The sequence below is a fragment of the Pogona vitticeps genome, chromosome 15 (genome assembly GCF_051106095.1).
Source record: "Pogona vitticeps strain Pit_001003342236 chromosome 15, PviZW2.1, whole genome shotgun sequence".
Taxonomy (NCBI): Eukaryota; Metazoa; Chordata; class Lepidosauria; order Squamata; family Agamidae; genus Pogona; species Pogona vitticeps.
In genome coordinates, this window is record NC_135797.1 from 6,706,897 (window position 1) to 6,725,760 (window position 18,864).

Genomic DNA, 18,864 nt, shown 5'->3' on the forward strand with positions numbered 1-18,864 from the left:
CCCCTTTCCTCTTTGCTTTGCTCCATGGCAATTAAGTTGCTGGCAGGCTCCCTAAGAACTGTTCCTGGTGAGAGATCTATAAATTACTTCTAAATCTGTGGCGGCAAGGAAGCATCTGGAAGTACGGGAAAGCTGGCAGGCGTCAGATGGTCAGATACTTAGACTCCCCAAGTGGCCGCTTAAGCTGCAGAAAGTCCAGCCTGAATGCCCACTGGGCCAATGTATAAGTGGAAAGTGCCTTCTATCCCAGGGGCTGATGATGCCTTCCTTCCTGCCGGTTCCCTTCTTTGTTTTCTCCCCTAAAACAGAGGCGGGCAGGTTGAGTAGTTGCAGGGGCTAACACTGTTCCTCTTTGGGTTGCAAACTTCCCAGACAACCATCTAAATGCTTCATGTATGAATTGAATGGCTGGGACCTGGATGCAAGGCAGCCGAACCAAGCTCCGTGTATACTATAACCCAAAAAAGTTGGAAAAAGAGACACATTTAACTAAGCCCACGGATTAGTGGCTAAAATAATGCAAGTCAGTCAACCCCACGTCCATCTTTGTATGAAACACAATACAGTGGACCCTTGACTTACAGACGGCTTGACTTACAGACTTTTTGAGTTACAGACTTCTCTGGCCACAAAATTTAGGTTTGACTTGCAGACTGAGATTTGACTTACAGACCAGAAAAAAACCAAAATGGAACAAAAACGGCCTGCTACGGGATTAATCGGTTTTCAATGCACTGTAGGTCAATGGAGACTTGACTTACAGACTTTTTGACTTGAGAACCGCCTTCCAATACGGATTCTCAAGTCAAGACCCCACTGTAATGGCTACGAATCTAAAGGTTTAACTTCAGGATGGGACACGACACTCTCAAGATGATGTTTGGACTACACACCTCTTGTCCTCCTTCACCTCCAGCTATGTCGCTGGCTGGGGCAGATGAAAACCTGACAGTCCAAAAACATGCAGTGTGCCACGCAGGGTGGATAAAAACCAATGATTTTTTAAAATTCAGATTTGTTTAAATCTCCATAGCTTTTTTTTCCTTAATAAATGTTTTAAATATAAATCATTAAAAAAATCCGATTTTTAAAATTTAAATCGTGACTGAAATAAATTTGATTTAAATGAAATCCACCCTGGAGCCACATATTTCATGCTCCTGGCTAAACTCTGCCATTCTCGGTGCCTATGGATCAGAGCCACACACCCACCCCGTCGATAGGCTGGCGTAACCAGTCACAGGGCGGCTGTGTTCTCCTGATCTCCGAAGGGCCACTAAGGGGGGGAAGACCTAATCTGTTTGCAAGAGGACTGCTAACTAGCAGGGGGTTAACCACAAGAATGAGACCACTCCAGGTGGTGATACTCTCCTTAACACACTGTGGCATGTCACTTCCTCATTTAACCATGGTGAGAGGGAGGCATCAGTGCAGGGAAGATGATGGAGGAGAGGGGGGGGGAGAGAGAGAAGCACTGCAGCTGATGGAGGGGGGAGAAGGAGGAATATATCCTCACGCAACAGTCCAGCCCCTTGTGGAGAAGACCATGTGCTTGCAACGCCTACGCAGTCCCTGTGTGGTGGAAACAGAAGAAGGAACATTTGGGAAGCAAGGAAGAGAAGGCTACCCTGAAACCGATGTTTTGCAGCTTAAAAAGAGGGAGGGAGGGAGGGAGGGAAACCAGAGGGTCCCTGGTAAAGACATGTTTCTCTCTGCTGGGGTGTCTTGGGAGGGGAGGGAGCTGCTGGCTGACGTTCGGGCCAAGAAACAGGCTCAGATCTTGCAAGACAGAACGGATCTATGGCGGCTTTGTAGATCCGATACATGGAATAATAATTCGCCGTCGTTTAGTCGTGTCCGACTCTTCGTGACCCCATGGACCAGAGCATGCCAGGCCCTCCTACCTTCCACTGCCTCCTGGAGTTCTGTCAATTTCATGTTGGTTGCTTCGCAGACACTGTCCAGCCATCTCGTCCTCTGTTGTCCCCTTCTCCTCTTGCCGTCACACTTTCCTAACATCAAGGTCTTTTCCAAGGAGTCTTCTCTTCTTGTGAGATGGCCAAAGGACCGGAGCCTCAGCTTCAGGATCTGTCCTTCTAGGAAGCACTCAGGGTTGATTTCTTTTAGAATTGATAGTTTTGTTCTCCTTGCAGTCCAGGGGACTATCAAGAATCTCCTCCAGCACCACAATTCAAAGGCATCAATTCTTTGGCGGTCTGCTTTCTTTATGGTCCAGCTCTCACTTCCATACATCACGACAGGAAAAACCATAGCTTTGACTATGCATACTTTTGTTGGCAAGGTGATGTCTCTGCTTTTTAAGATGCTGTCCAGGTTTGTCATCGTTTTCCTCCCAAGAAGCAGGCGTCTTTTAATTTCGTGGCTGCTGTCTCCATCTGCAGTGATCATGGAGCCCAAGAAAATAAAATCTGTCACTGCCTCCATATCTTCCCCTTCTATTTCCCAGGAGGTGATGGGACCAGTGGCCATGATCTTAGTTTTTTTTGATGTTGAGTTTCAGGCCGTTTTTTGCACTCTCCTCTTTCACCCTCATTATAAGGTTCTTTAATTCCTCCTCACTTTCTGCCATCAGGAATAATAATTACATGCCTCCAAATCCATTCAGGTATATGGTGAGGTGACCCTTTTTCAAGATTTTCCACCTACCCAGCCAGCCTTAATATATGGAAAAGATGGGCTAAAAATATCACCGCTCCCTCCCCTAACTTAAATCCTGTATGCAACTTAAATCCTGTTTTCTTGCTATATAAAGTAAAATTGCTTTTGAGTAGAGCATGGTGTATTAGATCCCTTTCCGAGTTGGCTGGCAGATGGGGGGGGGGGCAGAGAAGCAGGGCACAAACGAGGGGAAAGGGTTGGATACTGCCCTAAACAAAACATGGAAGCAATTCTGCTCTGGTTCACCAAGTACGTACTGATTTTTTTTAGGTGTCTGTATGTGTTTGTGTGCATGTGTGCAGAAATCCAAAGAATAGCAATTGGGAATATATACTGGGAAGTCATACCCTGCAATTCATACCACAGTTGCCACTGGGGTCCTAAAGATTTGGAATTTCATCTTATCTTCAGTGGCTTATTTCCGAAAGCTGGAGTCGGCAATCTAACAGCCTTAACGTCTGATATTAGTGGATGTTTGGAATGCTTTCCACACTTTTCCCTCCCACATATATATTTTAGAGCCTGTCTCTGAGTCTTCTTTCTAGCGACATTTCCAGTACAGACCAGCATCCCGTCTTCCTCCAGGCCTTCCGATCCCCTCTCTTGGAGAGGGAGAGGGAGAAGCGTCGACTTGGATCCGGAGAGAGCTGCCACAGCAATGGAAAATCCAGCTGGCTCACTCAGGCCTTTTGTTTACCAGGCTGTATCAGCAGCTGCTGCTGAGCAGAGCCGCATGGGGCTGGCTGGTCGTGTCAGGCTCGAAATCGAACAATCCAACTGGCTTTACGGTCAGGTTTCAGTCGCTTGCAGGGGCTGAAGCTGCTGCTGAGAGAAGCATCAACAGCAGGCTACATGCTCCCGCGGGGCTCAGGGAGCAGGACAGCCTTCTGTCTGGGTTTTTTTTTTTTTTGGCACATACAGGCACGCCAGCAAGAGGAGGCTGGGTGATTATATTTATGGGCAAAGGAGAAAAGGAGCAGCAGCTAGAGCCTTCTGTAGGACAGAGAATCCTAGAACAATTGAGTTGGAAGGGACTTATAAGGACATCAAGTCTAACCCCCCCCCCGCTCATGGCAGGAATCTAAATCAAAGCACATCTTATAGAAGGCTTTCTAATTTTCTCCTGAATGCCTCCAGTGCTGGAGTGCTCACCACTTCTTGAGGCAATTGGCTCATTGTCATACTGCTCTAACAGTTGAGAACTTTTTTTCCGACATTCAGCTGAAATATGGCTTCCTATAACTTGAATCGTATTCAGCTTGTGATCTACAACAATCCCAAGATTCTTCTCGCTCCTTTCCTTCCAGAAGGGATGCAGATGGGGACTGGGGTTGAGTGGAAAGCTGAGAAATCAATCTGTGTTGTTCATGGCATGCCCTCCGGTCTTTTCTCTACGAAACTATTCAGTTTGTCTCAACAGACAGACAGACAGACAGACAGACAGAAAAGAAAGAAAGAAAGAAAGAAAGAAAGAAAGAAAGAAAGAAAGAAAGAAAGAAAGAAAGAAAGAAAGAAAGAAAGAAAGAAAGAAAGAAAGGGAAAGGCAATTCTATGGCATGGGACAGGGTTATGATTGAATATCGGCTGGCAAAAGAGTCATGCAGTCCCTGGACATCTTGCAGCTGAAGAAAGCGGTTCTTCCCCAGCTTGAAAAGGGTGTTATTTCCTGAAAGCCTCAAGCAGTGATGTTTCTATTTGACGGTAAGGTGCAAACATACATGTTTTCAAAAGTAGGAGTGAACTTATGAGTCATTGCTGGTTTGGACCATGTGCAGAAAACTTCCATATTTAAAGGTGGGGTGGACTACAAACATTTGGAGAGAGAGGACTGGCCCCCGGATCTTGCCCACCCGAACACAGAGCAAATCAAACTGTTTAATACAGGGTTTCATACAAGTTAATGACATACAGAGGTTACGGGCTGCCTAGTGTGGTTCAGGAGATCAAGCGATTGCAAAAGTAGCCGCCCCAGTAAAACAGGCTGGGCAGGAAGTGAGAACCGTCTGCAATATACAGCAGGGTGGTGCTGGAAGAGAGTTGGTCAGAGGAAGGCTGGTGCTGAAGGCAAGGGAAGCAGAATTACTTTGGTCTGGGAAGATGGGAGAAAAGAAGAGAATTCCAGGTTGGCTACAGATCCCCATTCCATCACTCTGCAATTCCACAAAGGTACCGTCTTGTTAACAAATCCAAGCTCTGGAACACTGCGACTCATGAAGAAAAAGGTCTTCCTCCAGCTTTTTCCCCACCTTCACTTCGATTAATCTCTGATTTGCTCCAATCCAACCCTTCATTCGCCCGGCTTCTCGGTCAGTGCCTGCCACGGCCCCCCACCGCTTGCGCCCCCCCCCCGTGGTGTCACAGAAACTCAGCTAAGAGCTGAAATGCTTCAAATGCTCCCACTGTTAAATCCCCTGTAAATTTGCCAAGACAGAGAAGCCACTGCTCTCCCTACAATTGGAACAAGCAGCGACAAAACTTCACAAGGCGAACAGAAGGCAGGGATGAAAGTGGACTGTGAAATTTACATGGTGTTCCTCCAGCAAATGAACGCAACCCAAATAATTGCTGGTACCTTACCTTTTGTAAGCTGGAGGAATTCAGCTGCGTCTTGTCGATTATTTTCACAGCCACCTGAAGGGAAGCACACACAGAAAGATCGCATTAGGGTTGCTTGTTTACTTAAACAAAGCATAGTACCTACAGCTGATTTGGGAAAAGGTTTGTAAGCAAAGGTGGCACAGCTTGCTCCTGGCAGGTTAAACCGTAGCGGTCTCTTCAGCCACCTGTGCTTTCAGGAACTGCTTGCAAAAACAAAAGCAAGCACGAGAAACCAGCTGCTCATTCCTGGACACCCTGAGCCGAAAAGGGCTGACCGCTTCAACTGCCCCTTCAGCCACCACCAGGGGCCGGCTGCTGCAACAGCATCAGTGAAGGAAGGAAGGGTGGTGCAGACAGGCCAGGTCCAACGGGCCAGAATCCTCCTGTCTATTTATATGGGAACAGGGAAATTGCGTAAGTCCTGGCCGCCAATTGGTACTCCTTGACAAGGTGCTTGCCGGTTGTTTTTCAGGGCAAGACCCTCCAACACAACTCATTAACAAACAACTATCTGCCACTAAAACTTACGTGATTTCCCTCGTGCAAGTGTAAATTCCGAGCAGGATTCTGGCCGCGAGCTATTTTGTTCATTTCTGTTCTGCTGCTCCCGTTCAGAACCTGTGTTGTCTCCAAGAAAGGGTGGGGCTACATAGGGGCATTTAAGAGGCTTCCTTATGGGACCATGAATTTCAATCCAGGCCTCTTCAAGCTCCTATCCAAATGCTCTAACCACTGCATCACGAAGACTTTACTGGGTACACTCTGGTATCACAAATGTAAGAAATGTTGCTGGACTCAACCAAAGGCCTGCTTAGTCTAGTGTCCCATACAGTGGTGCCTTGCATAGCGATCGCTCCGTATAGCGACAAAATTGCTTTGTGATGGACTTTTTGCCATCGCAAAAGCAATCGTTTTGCGATGGTCCCTATGGGGGGAAATTCGCTTTGTGATGATTGCAGGGAAGCGATCATCGCAAAGCCCCCATTTTTGGCCAGCTGATCGGCGGTTTCAAAATGGCCGCCGGGTAAACAAAATGGCCGACCGCTGTTTTCAGGCATGGATGCCTTGCTTTAGAGGCACCAAAAATGGCGGCGCTATGGAGGATCTTCGCTTAAAGGTGAGTTTTTAGCCCATAGGAATGCATTGGTCGCGTTTTAATGGGTTTCTATGGGCTTTTTATTTTCGCTTAGCGATGTTATCGCTTAGCAGCTATTTTTTCTGCACGGATTAACATCGCTAAGCGAGGCACCACTGTACTTCCCATAACAGCCATTTGTGACATTTAGTGTATTCTCTGGCCTATAAAAGAGGCTGATAGATAGCTTGTGGCTCATTTCCTGGAGGTCTCCCCAGATATGGTGCTGACAAGGCACTCCAAGAGATGCACTGCTTGGAGGGACATTCAAAGGCTCTGTGTTAGTATCATTTGTTAGCTGGCTGTCTGCAGAGCTCCTGTTCCCCAGACAGGCCATCACAGGGATGGCCATTCAGCAGACCTGGTGGTGGTGGGATGGCTCTCAGCCTCCTAAACCCCATCTCATGTGTCATCAAATCTGGCTCAGATACCAAGGAGCATCCCCGCACATACAGGAAACACGGTTAGGCTCCAGAACCAGCTCTTGTGTCACCAGCGGAGGTTTGGGGACATCAGACAAACTGCACTAAACATGCAAGTATGATCTTTTCAGCTTGACAGGTATCAGCTTCTGGATTCTGCCAAATGCTGAGCTCTACGGACCTTCTGTCAGCCACCAAGGTGACCCCTATGTCTGCGAAACTGAAATGTCAGAGCAATGCCCTTGACAAACCTCTCTGTGTGTGTGCGTGTGTGTGAGAGAGAGAATCCTAGTGCACCCTAGGCATTTAATGAAGACAGGCTAAGATTCACAAATCTCAAATAGAAGTGCAATTGGCTGGGTTTTTCTGTTTTAAAAAAACAAACTCATAGACTGCAACTTCTCCCAAAATAAAAACCACACGAGATGGAAGCAGGCCGGCTGCCGGTCCAGCCGACCAGAATACAGCTGGTAACAGCATCTCTCTCATCAAATGGCCGGGAAAAAAGAGTACAGCGGGTGAAGGCCTTGAACCGGCACCAGTGCTCCCATTTTACTGACTTAGAATAATGAGGGGGTTGTTATATAAACTCCCCAAAACATGCATTATAAAGAAATTGAATCCTGCCGTATGGAAACCCTGAGCAGAGAGAGTGCTGCTAAGAATCAGTTAAAATGTTTTATGCAAAGCTAGCTGGATAGGCACGGCTTACATGAGAGGGGAAAAAACACAACATTACGTTTTTAAATTTTTTTGCTGAATTCTGGACTTCCTCTGACAAAAGCACGGCGTAGTAGGAAGGAGGAGGGATGTGAAGGGGGCATTTTAAATGCAAGAGGAACACACAACTACATAAATCACAGAAACAAAATCCTTTTGCACCCACTGCCTTTTGTGCTTTTAAAAACAGTATCTCCACAGACGCAGAGGATTAGAAACCTGGCCTTTAAGAAGATGGAAGTACCACATCTTCATCAAAATTTCAGCGCTTAATGAAACATGAACTTCATGGTTAGACATGCCTCATAGCAAGCCCTGGTTACCAACTAGTTCTCCTTGAGGGATGCCGTATTGGTTTATTTAAAATATTTTACTCCACCAATTTTTAAGGAGAAGAAAACAGGAAAATATAATTTGTTTTCTTCGCTCCATAAGACGCACAGACTTTCCACCCCCCTGTTTTGTGGGGGGAAAGTGCGTCTTATGGTGCGAAAAATACGGTAATTGCTAAAGGAAAGTCTTCCCAAAGCTAAATGCCTTTGCCTGTTTGCAGAGAAGGACAGCAAAGACGAGGCCAGCCTAGCCTCCCGTGGGAAGGAGTTCCAGAGCCTGGGAGCAGCCACAGAGAAGGCCCCTCTCCTGTGTTGCCACCCAAAGCTTATAAAGGTGCTGGGACCAAGAATATCTCCTCCCTTGGTGGAGATCAGGAATGGGGGGGGGGGTTTATCTAGCTCCTTCAACTGTTGGAGAAATTGAGAGAATAGGAAGGTCTTCTGCTGGAGGGCTCTACGTGCCCCCCAACACCCACATTTTGGTTCCTTATTGCGCCATGAAATCTTAAACTAGTCTTCCCTCGCCTGGTATGTTCTAGATCCTAGAGACTACAGCTCACACCAGCTAAAGACCAAAATATCCAGAGGGCATTGGGTTGGGAAAGACCGCCTAAAGCTCAGAAACAACCATTAACTTGCAGCTCACGGTATGTGCGCAGAAGGAAATGGCCAAATCCTGAAATGGACAGGTACGACTACAGATTACTGGTAGGTACTGCTTGTTTTCAAAAAATTTCTGCACATAAGACAACACAGAGGAAAGCTTAACTCTCCAGTTTGTTATGCTATTTTTCTGCTTCCAAGTAGCCCTATCGGAGGCCACAAGGGCAGCTTCAAAAAGGAATATCTTCCATCTGAAATAGTATCCTCCACTCCAGCACCCTCACGACTCTGCTCTTTTATTCTGCAGTAAGCCGCCCAGACAGTCACAGAAAGCTCTAAAATCAAACAAACTTCCTGGAGAAATCTCAGTACAGTGGTGCCCCGTATAGCGAGGTTAATCCGGAACGGATTAACCTTCGCTATACGAAAACATCGCTGTGCGGGCAAGGAAAGCCTATTGGAACGCATTAAACTTAGTTTAATGCGTTCCAATAAGCGTCCAAACTTACCCCTCCAGCGATGTTTTCGCGTCCGGCGGCCATTTTGGAGCCACCGATCAGCCGATGGCCGCGGATGACCCGAAATGCCCCCCCCGCAGCATTTTCGCGACCTCCGTAAGCAAGGGGAGGGCGCGAAAACACTGATAGGGGGCCATTTCGGGTCATCCAATGGCCGCCGGACGCCCCAATCGTCGCAAAGCGAGTGCGGCGATTGGGGCAGATCCGTATAGCGATCCCCAAAAAGGGATCGCTATACGGATTCTTCGTTAAACAGTGCGCTCGTTAAGCGAGGCACCACTGTATTGTCTCTACACTAATACACCGTGGCTCTCTTATGTTTTCAAAGGGGGTACCGCCCAGTCCAAGCCGGAAATGTTAAGGACTGAATGTGGGGGGGAAAAACAGTGTTCTATTAGTAAGCAATGACTCCCGCTCGTAGAAAGAAATCCCCAAGCTGGTTTAAATAGGATCATAGGAAGCTGCCTTACACAGAATCAGACAACTCCTGGATGTCTGGCCCACTGATAGCTAGGGCCTCTGGGAACTGTAGTCCAAAAGCACCTAAGGCCCAAAGTTGGGAGCCACCACTGCCCGAGGGAGCGGTGTTCAGCCTAAGCAGCCGGCTGCTTACTGACATCATTTGACTCTACCTCTACCTCATCAGGGACGTGGTGGCGCTGTAGGCTAAACCGCAGAAGCCTGTGCTTGCAGGGTCAGAAGACCAAGCAGTCGTAAGATCGAATCCACGCAACAGTGTGAGCTCCCATCGCTTGTCCCAGCTCCCGCCAACCTAGCGGTTCGAAAGCATGCAAATGCGAGTAGATAAATAGGGACCACTTCGGTGGGAAGGTAAACAGCGTTCCGTGTCTAAGTCGCACTGGCCATGTGACCACGGAAGATTGTCTTCGGACAAAACGCTGGCTCTATGGCTTGGAAACGGGGATGAGCACCGCCCCCTAGAGTCGAACACGACTGGACAAAAATTGTCAAGGGGAACCTTTACCTTTACCTACCTCATCAGACCGCCTGCAAACCGTCCCCTCCTTCCTATTCCTAAATGCCACATCACAAAGCACTGGGTGTGGCAAGAAAGGTATCGGCTCGGTCATCATCCCATGTTATGCACAACATTGCAGACGGAGGGGAGTGCTTTCGTTCATCATCTTCCCCTGGCTGTGACACTCGGGTGCCGGAGACCCTCAAAGGGAGAATGTGGGAATGCTGTGCTCAAGGAGAAGGATGAATAAGGAAGGAAGGCTAGCTTCGGCTACACAAACCCCAGCGACAACAACAGGCATTCCTTCACAGATGCTCGTCAGGATGCTAAGTCAGGCTTCCTGCCAGGTTTCCAAGATGTTGACAAACGTAAACTGTTTGCAAGGGTCCAAAGAGACCAGAAAAGAGGGTGCCCCTGAAGGATAGATTTAGTCTGTAAGATGGCGAATTCTTTCCTCGTGGTCCTGCTCAGTCAAAGGGAAAAGGCAGAGAACATCTGAAATGCAGCCTCGATGCGATGGCACCAACGCCAACCACCCATCTGCTCAAGGAGAAGGGAGAGGGGATGAGACTGAGCCAGCGAGTAAGGAATGGGCTCCCTGCATCCTTCGCAAATATAAGGGCTGACATTTTGGAAAGCTGCATGTTTGTTCATCAGGATCAAAACTTGGAAGGAGGGGGGGTACTCCTCCACATGTAGGTGCTAAAATATGTTCAAACAACAGCACTATTAAGGCTGGGTTTGGGGTGCAGGTGTCTATGGCCCTGCTGCCTGGGGTTTCCCAACCTTTCAAGAAAGAATATAGCTGATCACAGCACAGGCACACTGGAATTGTTAACAATTGCAACACCTTGTTAAGGAGGAAAAAGTCGTTTTCACACGCAGTGGGATGTAGCTGAAGCACCAACCTTGGCTGCTCTAGAGGCCATCTTATTTACCCCAAAGCAAATAGGTTAAAGTATTTTTCCCCAAGGAAAAGGGGACCCTTGATCTCTTAATGAGCTTGGCAGGGGGAGCTGCCAGGGGGTGTCGGGGAAGCGAAACAGCATGGAGGGCATCTTGTCGCTCGAAACACTGCAGTCCCAGCACCCCGCCAGCAGATGGGCATTATGACACAGCAGATGCAGCCTGCTGAGGTCTATAGCTGAAAATCAATACACAGATTTTTCTGACGCAATGGCTTTTTGGTGTGGTTTACACATGGAACACCTTTGGGAATTTGACCATACACTTAAATAGTCAGCAATAAGAGGTTTATTTTTGCAGCATCGTGCTTGAAGAGATTACTAAAAGGAGGCGGTGGTTAGAATAGTACTGTATTGGTTGCTCTCAATTTCAAATGTATAAGCAATGAGAGGAAAGATATATACAATGGTGCCTCGCATAACGAGTGCACCATTTAATGACGAATCTGCATAGCGATCTAATTTTTTAGATCGCTAATGCGATCGCATTGCGATGTTTTAATGGGTAAAACATCGCATTGCGATGATCGGTAAGCGTTTCGCTTACCGATCTTCGCATTGCGATGTTTTTTTAAACAGCTGATCGGCAGTTCCAAAATGGCTGCCGGGTGCCTAAAATGGCTGCCGCAAGTGTTTTCGGGCCCTGCCCTCGCTTACCGAGGGCGCGAAAATGGCGGCGCTATGGAGGAACTTCGCTCAACAGTGAGTTTGGGAGCCACAGGAACGCATTAAACAAAGTTTAATGCGTTCCTATGGCTTTTTCGGCTCAGTTTAGTGATGTTTCTGCATAGCGACGATTAATCCGGAACGGATTAACGTCGCTATGCGGGGCACCACTGTATACAGTATTTAAATGGTATTAAATATTCGGGATCTGACCTCAAGAACTGCAGGGAGATTTGTATGCATGCAACTGGACTTGCCTGTCCCGGAGCCTGACTGAAGCTCCTCAGATCCCCAATGCTGGAGCTGTCAGACGACTGCTCTGGTTTAAAGCAAAAAGGGTGGACACCTTGAGGAACAAAACGGTCTCCTCAATGAAGGGGCTCTTGGGATCCAGGCCTCCTGTGTTTATTCAGGCCTTCTATCCAGAGCCCTTGTGGAAATGAAGGATTATAAACGACTTAGTCACTCTCAATTACTGGGCAAGCACATGCTGCTGTAGCCTAAAGGCTAAGGGTGTTGAGGCATCCTGTCTCAATCTCACTGCACCTACTAAGCCAACAGCTGGCCTTAGGCTAGGCATCATGTCTGAGCCTCATCCATGCTTCCCCCCCCCAACAAGACCTCTCCCGTCTGAGAAAATAGGGATCACTGACACAGTAGGAGTGAAATTGTTTCAACACTCGAAAGGATATTACGTCACAAGGGAGCATGAAAGAAATGCCAAATATAATCGGAGCAGGACTTCTACGCCAAGGGAACCCCGGCTCTTGTCATTATGTTGAAAGATGGTCTTGGAACCAGTTATAAAGTGAAGTTACTAGCCCTGAAAATGACAGAGGTGAACCTATGAGGCTCCAGTGTTTCAAAGACAGTATAGCTCCCAACCTTCTTTTTGGTTTTATAGTTGTAAGGTAAAGGTAAAGGTTTCCCCTTGACATTTTTAGTCCAGTCATGTCCGACTCTAGGGGGTGGTGCTCATCGCCGTTTTTCAAGCCGTAAAGCCAGCACTTGTCTGAAGACAATTTCCATTGCTACGTGGCCAGCGTGACTAGGGAGCGCCGTTTTACCTTCCCACTGAGGTGGTGCCTATTTATCTACTCGCATTTGCATGCTTTCGAATTGCTAGGTTAGCGAGGAGCTGGGACAAAGCGATGGGAGCTCACTCTGTTGCGTGGATTCGATCTTACGACGGCTGGTCTTCTGACCCTGCAGCACAGAGGCTTCTGCGGTTTAGCCCACAGCGCCACCACGTCCCTCTTTATAGTTGTACTTCTCACTTAATCACTCAAGGTACCCGCAAGTCCTTCCAGTCTCAAGAGTTTGGAAAAGTTATTTTTGCCCTGTAACATCCAAAAAACCCCATTAAAAAAGATTTTGCCACTGAGAGAGACAGTCCAAAAAGGGATATTTCCAAGCTCAGTTTTGTGCTGGTGCCAAAATGTTTAAATCCCACAAGCCTTTTAAAACTCAAAAACTAAACTAAAATCCCAGAAGTCTTTCAAAGTAAAAGCTAACAATCTCAAGAGGAAGCAGATAAAACTGGGCTTGAATTTACACCTCCAACACAAAAGCCACCCTGCTGATGAATCAACGTCCTTGTTTTTAAAGGCCTGGACGGGCACTGCTCAGCCACGCTATTCTACTATGGAGGATATCGGCCTAGCCCAGTGCACGGATCACTTATTCTTTTGGCTCTCTCTCTCTCTCACCTCTTTCCCCGTCAGGACGTGCCGCGCCAACTTGACCTTGGCGAAGTTGCCCTTGCCAATCGTCTTCAACAAGCGATAGTTCCCGATGTGAGGCTGCTCATCTGCAGAGGTAGCGGAGGTACGGCCTCGTAACATGTTGGACTTTGTGCTGGGCTTGGACTCTGGATGTCCCAAGGCCGGCTGAGAAGATAGGAAAGGAAAAAGGAAGATGCATTACGGGTTTGTTTTCATTTCTGGAAAGTGCAAGGAAGTCCATGTAGTCTCTCTCTCTCTCTCTCTCTCTCGCTCACACACACACACACACAAAACACCTTCCCATTTGATGCAAGTCAGAAGGAACATTACTAATGCTCAACCAGAAGTCATGCAACGAGGGCACAGAACTTACTCATCCGCAAGCGTATCATGTGAAAATCTATTTGATTTGTACAACACACGCCATACAACAGAGTAGAGTGAATAAAAACCAATGATTTTTTTTAAAAAAACACACTGATTTAAATAATTATTTAAATTAAAATTTTGGTTTGATTTTAAATCAATCTGATTTAAATCAAATCCGCCCTGCTGCAGAGTTCAGCATTTAAAAACCCACAGAGTTGTCCTCACTTTGCAGAACCATCTGCACTCCACCCAAGCCATGCAGCTGAGCTGCCTGCAATATTATGGGATAGCCTGCCAGGCAAATGAAACTGTTAGCAACCCCCAAAATTCAACTGGGACAAGTTCTGGGATGTCATCAGATCAATGAGAGGAAGCCACACTGCCTTTGCTGACACTGGCTGCTTGCTCGCTTAAAATAAGGGATCCCTTTGTAGACTGCTGCTCAGAAAGAATAGTTGGGGGGGGTGGAGGAAGGGGACCACAAATATAAGACAGTGAGTTCCAAGACACCGTCAGCCAATGGTTAGTTCTAAATCCAAATGTTTCACACACGTGCCCGCTCCCTTCTGCTTTTTCTAGTTTAGGATATTTGTCTACAAAATCGGGGTGGATGAAACTCAATGGTTTTTAAAATCAAACTGATTTACCATCACAATTCAATTTTTTTTAAAATCATTTTAAAAAAATTAAATCAAACCTACCCCCCCAGCAGAAAACTTTCTGTTTTGTTTGTACCTAACACCAACACCACGAAGATATATTATTTTCAACTGACAGAATGCATAAAGGCTCACCCAGACCAGATAGCCTGCAAGTTAACTGAAGATGGTGCCTCTTTATGGGTCATAGTTTTCAGAGAGCTGTTTTTTTTGTGTGTGTGTGTGTGTGTGTGTGTGTGTGTGTGTGTGTGTGTGTGTGTGTGAGAGAGAGAGAGAGAGAGAGAGAGAGAGAGAGAGAGAAAGAGAGACAGAGAGAGACAGAGACAGAGAGAGACAGAGAGAGACAGAGAGAGACAGAGAGAGAGAGTGCAAGATCAGGCTTCGTGTCCCGCACAGCCTTTACTGAATCATGCCCACTGAAATAACACAATGCAGATGCCCGAACCCCGGGGCAGATGTTGAATTTTCTTCAGTGACCCTTGCAGAACGCAGGCAGGCCAGGGGGAAAAAAAAAAACACAAAACAGATAGCTCTTTCCCCTCCCTGCTCTGGATCAGTGCCCCACACTTGGCTTGTTCTTCAAGGACGCCGTGGGCTGTTGCTCTCTTGAGTCAACCGCAACAGCTGAGACACCGTTCCAAAATGCACCCAAGAGGAGCAGAACCGAACGCGGCCTCGTCGGCTCATCCATAATTTACACCCAGTTTGGGCACAGACGGATGAAAAAGAAGCACGGACAGAAAGACCAAATAGCTGTATCTCAACTCTTGAGAGCATTGCTCAACGAGTTGCACAGGAATGTTCCGCTGATCATCAAGCATGCCAGTCTCTAGTCAAGCGCTCCCGTGGGGCATCTGATGGGAACCGAAACAGGTAGTGCAAGAAAAATGGTGAAGCGGGGCCCTTGCAAAGAGATTCCTGGGTGGTGAAAATAGGTGAGGCTAAGGTTGTTTGCACTAAGTAATTTGACTAAAGTTGTTTGCACTCGTTCAAGTGTGACTCTGTCTATAAGAATGGCTACGCTTCATCACAGAACTGGATTCTACCCTGATACAAAGTTGGGAAGGGGTCCATAAGAGCCAAAGCTGGTTCCCCCAGATCCTCTTGATGTTAGCACCCCAAGCCATCATAGCTAGCTGTCAGAGATGCTGAGAGATGCCAAAACATCTGGAGGCCAAAATGTGAGTAATACTGATCCATCCCAACTCCTTGTTGATGTGGGGAACTCCTGATACATTACTCCAGATACATAGCCATTGAAGGCATGCAAGTTTGTATTTCTTGGACTACAGCTTCCAGAAATCCCTAAGCAACTTGTTTAAACAAATCTCTAATGAAGGAGAGTCCGCCATCTTGCACTTTTTTAGAGTTTCTTGGAGTGACATCTTCCTTTTAAAAAACTATGCAGTTATCTAATAAAGCAGTTTTAGAATACTTCTATGGTGGAAGCGCAGTGGTGGCGCTGCGGGCTAAACCGCAGAAGCCTGTGCTGCAGGGTCAGAAGACCAAGCAGTCGTAAGATCAAATCCACGTGACGGAGTGAGCGCCCGTCGCTTGTCCCAGCTCCCGCCAACCTAGCGGTTCGAAAGCATGTAAATGTGAGTAGATAAATAGGGACCACCTCGGTGGGAAGGTAACAGCGTTCCGTGTCTAAGTCACACTGGCCATGAGACCGCGGAAGATTGTCTTCAGACAAAAACGCTGGCTCTATGGCTTGGAGACGGGGATGAGCACCGCCCCCTAGAGTCGAACACGACTGGACAAAAAATTGTCAAGGGGAACCTTTACCTTTACCTTTATGGTGGAATCTAAGCAGCATGGCAATGAATACAACAGAGGGGGCCCTCAGAAGACCCCCCCAAACAGGAAAATATTCCCAGGCCATGTGTTGCCGATCCCTGCTTTTAAGGACTGAGTATTTTGTGGCTAGATAACTTATACAAAGGAGTGGACAAAACACAGCTACTTAGTTATCACTGGATTACAAATCTTGGTTATAAACCACTGTGCAAGATTCTTCTAAACAGCAGAATCAGGGGACCAACTCCCAGAGAGTCAGTGTTGTGCAGTGGACAGAGTTTCAGACTAAGACACAGGACACCTGGGTTCAAATCTTCTCTCAGCCCTGAAGAGTCACTGAGAGGTAACTATGTTAAACTGCTCCTCAAACATCTCACATACCTCAAAAACCCTATAAAGGTCACCACAAATTGGAAGTGACTTGATGGGACATAACAACATAAAAAAGAAGCAATATCCATCAGTCCTAGGAAGCCTAGCCAATGTTGAGAAATGCTGACAGCTGATGTTCAACATCTGGAGTGCCATACCTGTGACTTAAGAAAATATTGATTATTCCTATTATCAGCCTGTCACAGAGGTTTGTTTGCTTCCTGGCACATATATAACCCCATAAAGGTAAAGCTAAAGGTTCCCCTCGACATTTAGTCAGTCATGTCCGACTCTAGGGGGCAGTGCTCATCCCCGTTTCCAAGCCATAGAGCCAGCGTTTGTCCATAGACAGTTTCCGTTGTCACGTGGCCAATGTGACTTAGATTCGGAACGCTGTTTACCTTCCCACCGAGGTGGTACCTATTTATCTACTCGCATTTGCATGCTTTCGAACTGCTAGGTTGGCGAGGAGCTGGGGCAAAGCGATGGGATCTCCCTCCGTCGCGTGGATTCAATCTTACGACTGCTGGTCTCCTGACCCTGCAGCATACAAAGGCTTCTGTGGTTTAGCCTGCAGCGCCACCACGTCCCCTAATATAACCCCATACATGGGGCTAAATATGAATAAGGAGCCCCTTTTCACAGTATTTGGGACTATTCTTTTATCTGGAATATATGATGTCTGAGGCAACTTCCCTCATCTTCCTCCTTCATCAGGTATGTGGTTTCTGTGGAAATGCCGACTGTGAACATGCTAGATCAGAAACGACCAACCCACCGCTCTCCGGATGCTGCTGGATGCTGACTCCCTTCAGTCCCGGCCACCAAAAACCAGGAATGGTGGACATTTTACTCCAACGACATCTTGAAGGCTAAATTCTTCCTTGCCGAACTACCCTACACAGCCATACTTTCTAAGAACGATTCATCTGACCCCTTAAAAGTGCTCTTGCTGAGTTAATAAAGAACTTCCATGGCAGGCAAAGTCCTTTTTTTTTAATTCAGAGAGGCCTTTGGCAAGTAATCTGGGATGAACTGAGAAGGGGCTTTAACGGGGACGGCCCTGTCTTTTCCCTTATTGATGTGTTTTTAATCTATTTTACCTGCATGCGCTTCATTTCATCGTTGCTAGCCAGGTTCGGAAAAAAGGGAGGGTATAGGTCCAGTTACACACAAGCAAACTAACTCCAGAATGCCACAGCATCTCAGCTCCACAGATCAGGCAGGGCTAAGCTGCTTCCTCTCTTCCCCACCACCACCTCCAAACTGGCAGCAGCAGAAATGCTCAAGCTGGAACAGCAAGGGCTGCTCTTAAAGCTGGAAACGCATCCACGCAAACCCACGGATATCCTATTTCACCCGTCTGTGAGCTGTGACAGCACGGAAGAACTCTGCGGTCGCACGCACAGCTCCCAGATACCTGCCCTGGAAAGGTGAACAGGAAAAATGCTGACACAGAAAACATGTTGGCTGGCACAGTGTTAGAAACACACCTTCCGCTCTATTGCAAAGGCCCATCAGAGCTCACAGCAAACAAATTACACCCTAGGCTTCCTATAAAAGTACAGTGGTGCCTCGCTTAACGATTGCTCCGCATTACGACAAATCTGCTTTACGATGATCTTTTTGCGATCGCAATTGCGATTGCAAAACGATGGTCTTAATGGGGGAATTTCGCTTAGCGATGATTGGTTCCCTGCTTCGGGAACCGATTTTCGCTTTATGACCATCAAAAACAGCTGATCGTCGGGGTTTCAAAATGGCCGCCGGGAGCTTAAAATGGCTCCCCGCTGTGTTTAGGGACGGATTCCTTGCTATACAGGCAACGAAAATGGCCGCCGTATGGAGGATCTTCGCTGGACGGTGAGTTTTTACCCACTGGAACGCACTGAACGGGTTTCAATGCGTTTCAGTGGGGGTTTTAGTTTCACTTTACAATGTTTTCGCTTAACGGCGATTTTCCTGGAATGGATTGTCGTCGTTAAGCAAGGCTCCACTGTACACCAGATCTATGCAGAAGAATCCGCTGTGGATTAGGATAATGGACTGGGTCTTGAAAGATGGATCTCCCCATTGAACCATGGAACTCCCAAGGAACCTTGAGATTGGACCCCTGTCTTTCAGTCTGACCCACCTCACAGGGTTATTGAGAAGATAAAAAAAAATACTGGGGAGAATTACTGTAAAGGTGGCCCTGAGCTCACTGGAGCAAAGATGGGGTATAAATGTCAGAAACAAACAAGCCCCCCACTAGCATGAGGGCTGGGGTCCAGTTGCCACCAAAGTAGCAGTAAGTGGGAAACCTATGTTTGGAGACTTGTGT

The 18,864-nt window shown here is 47.2% G+C and overlaps 1 protein-coding gene across 10 annotated transcripts in view; it reads right to left on the bottom strand.

Annotated features, from left to right (window-relative positions):
- MARK2 (microtubule affinity regulating kinase 2) overlaps positions 1 to 18,864 on the bottom strand; it is a 140,473-nt gene that overhangs the window by 43,095 nt on the left and 78,514 nt on the right. For all 10 annotated transcript variants that reach the window (XM_072984103.2, XM_072984100.2, XM_072984099.2 and 7 more), the window contains exons 2-3: positions 13,327 to 13,506; positions 5,257 to 5,310 (exon numbers count right to left, since the gene is read on the bottom strand). In XM_072984103.2, the coding sequence (XP_072840204.2) occupies positions 5,257 to 5,310; positions 13,327 to 13,506 (234 nt within the window). The remainder of the gene's footprint in view (positions 1 to 5,256; positions 5,311 to 13,326; positions 13,507 to 18,864) is intronic.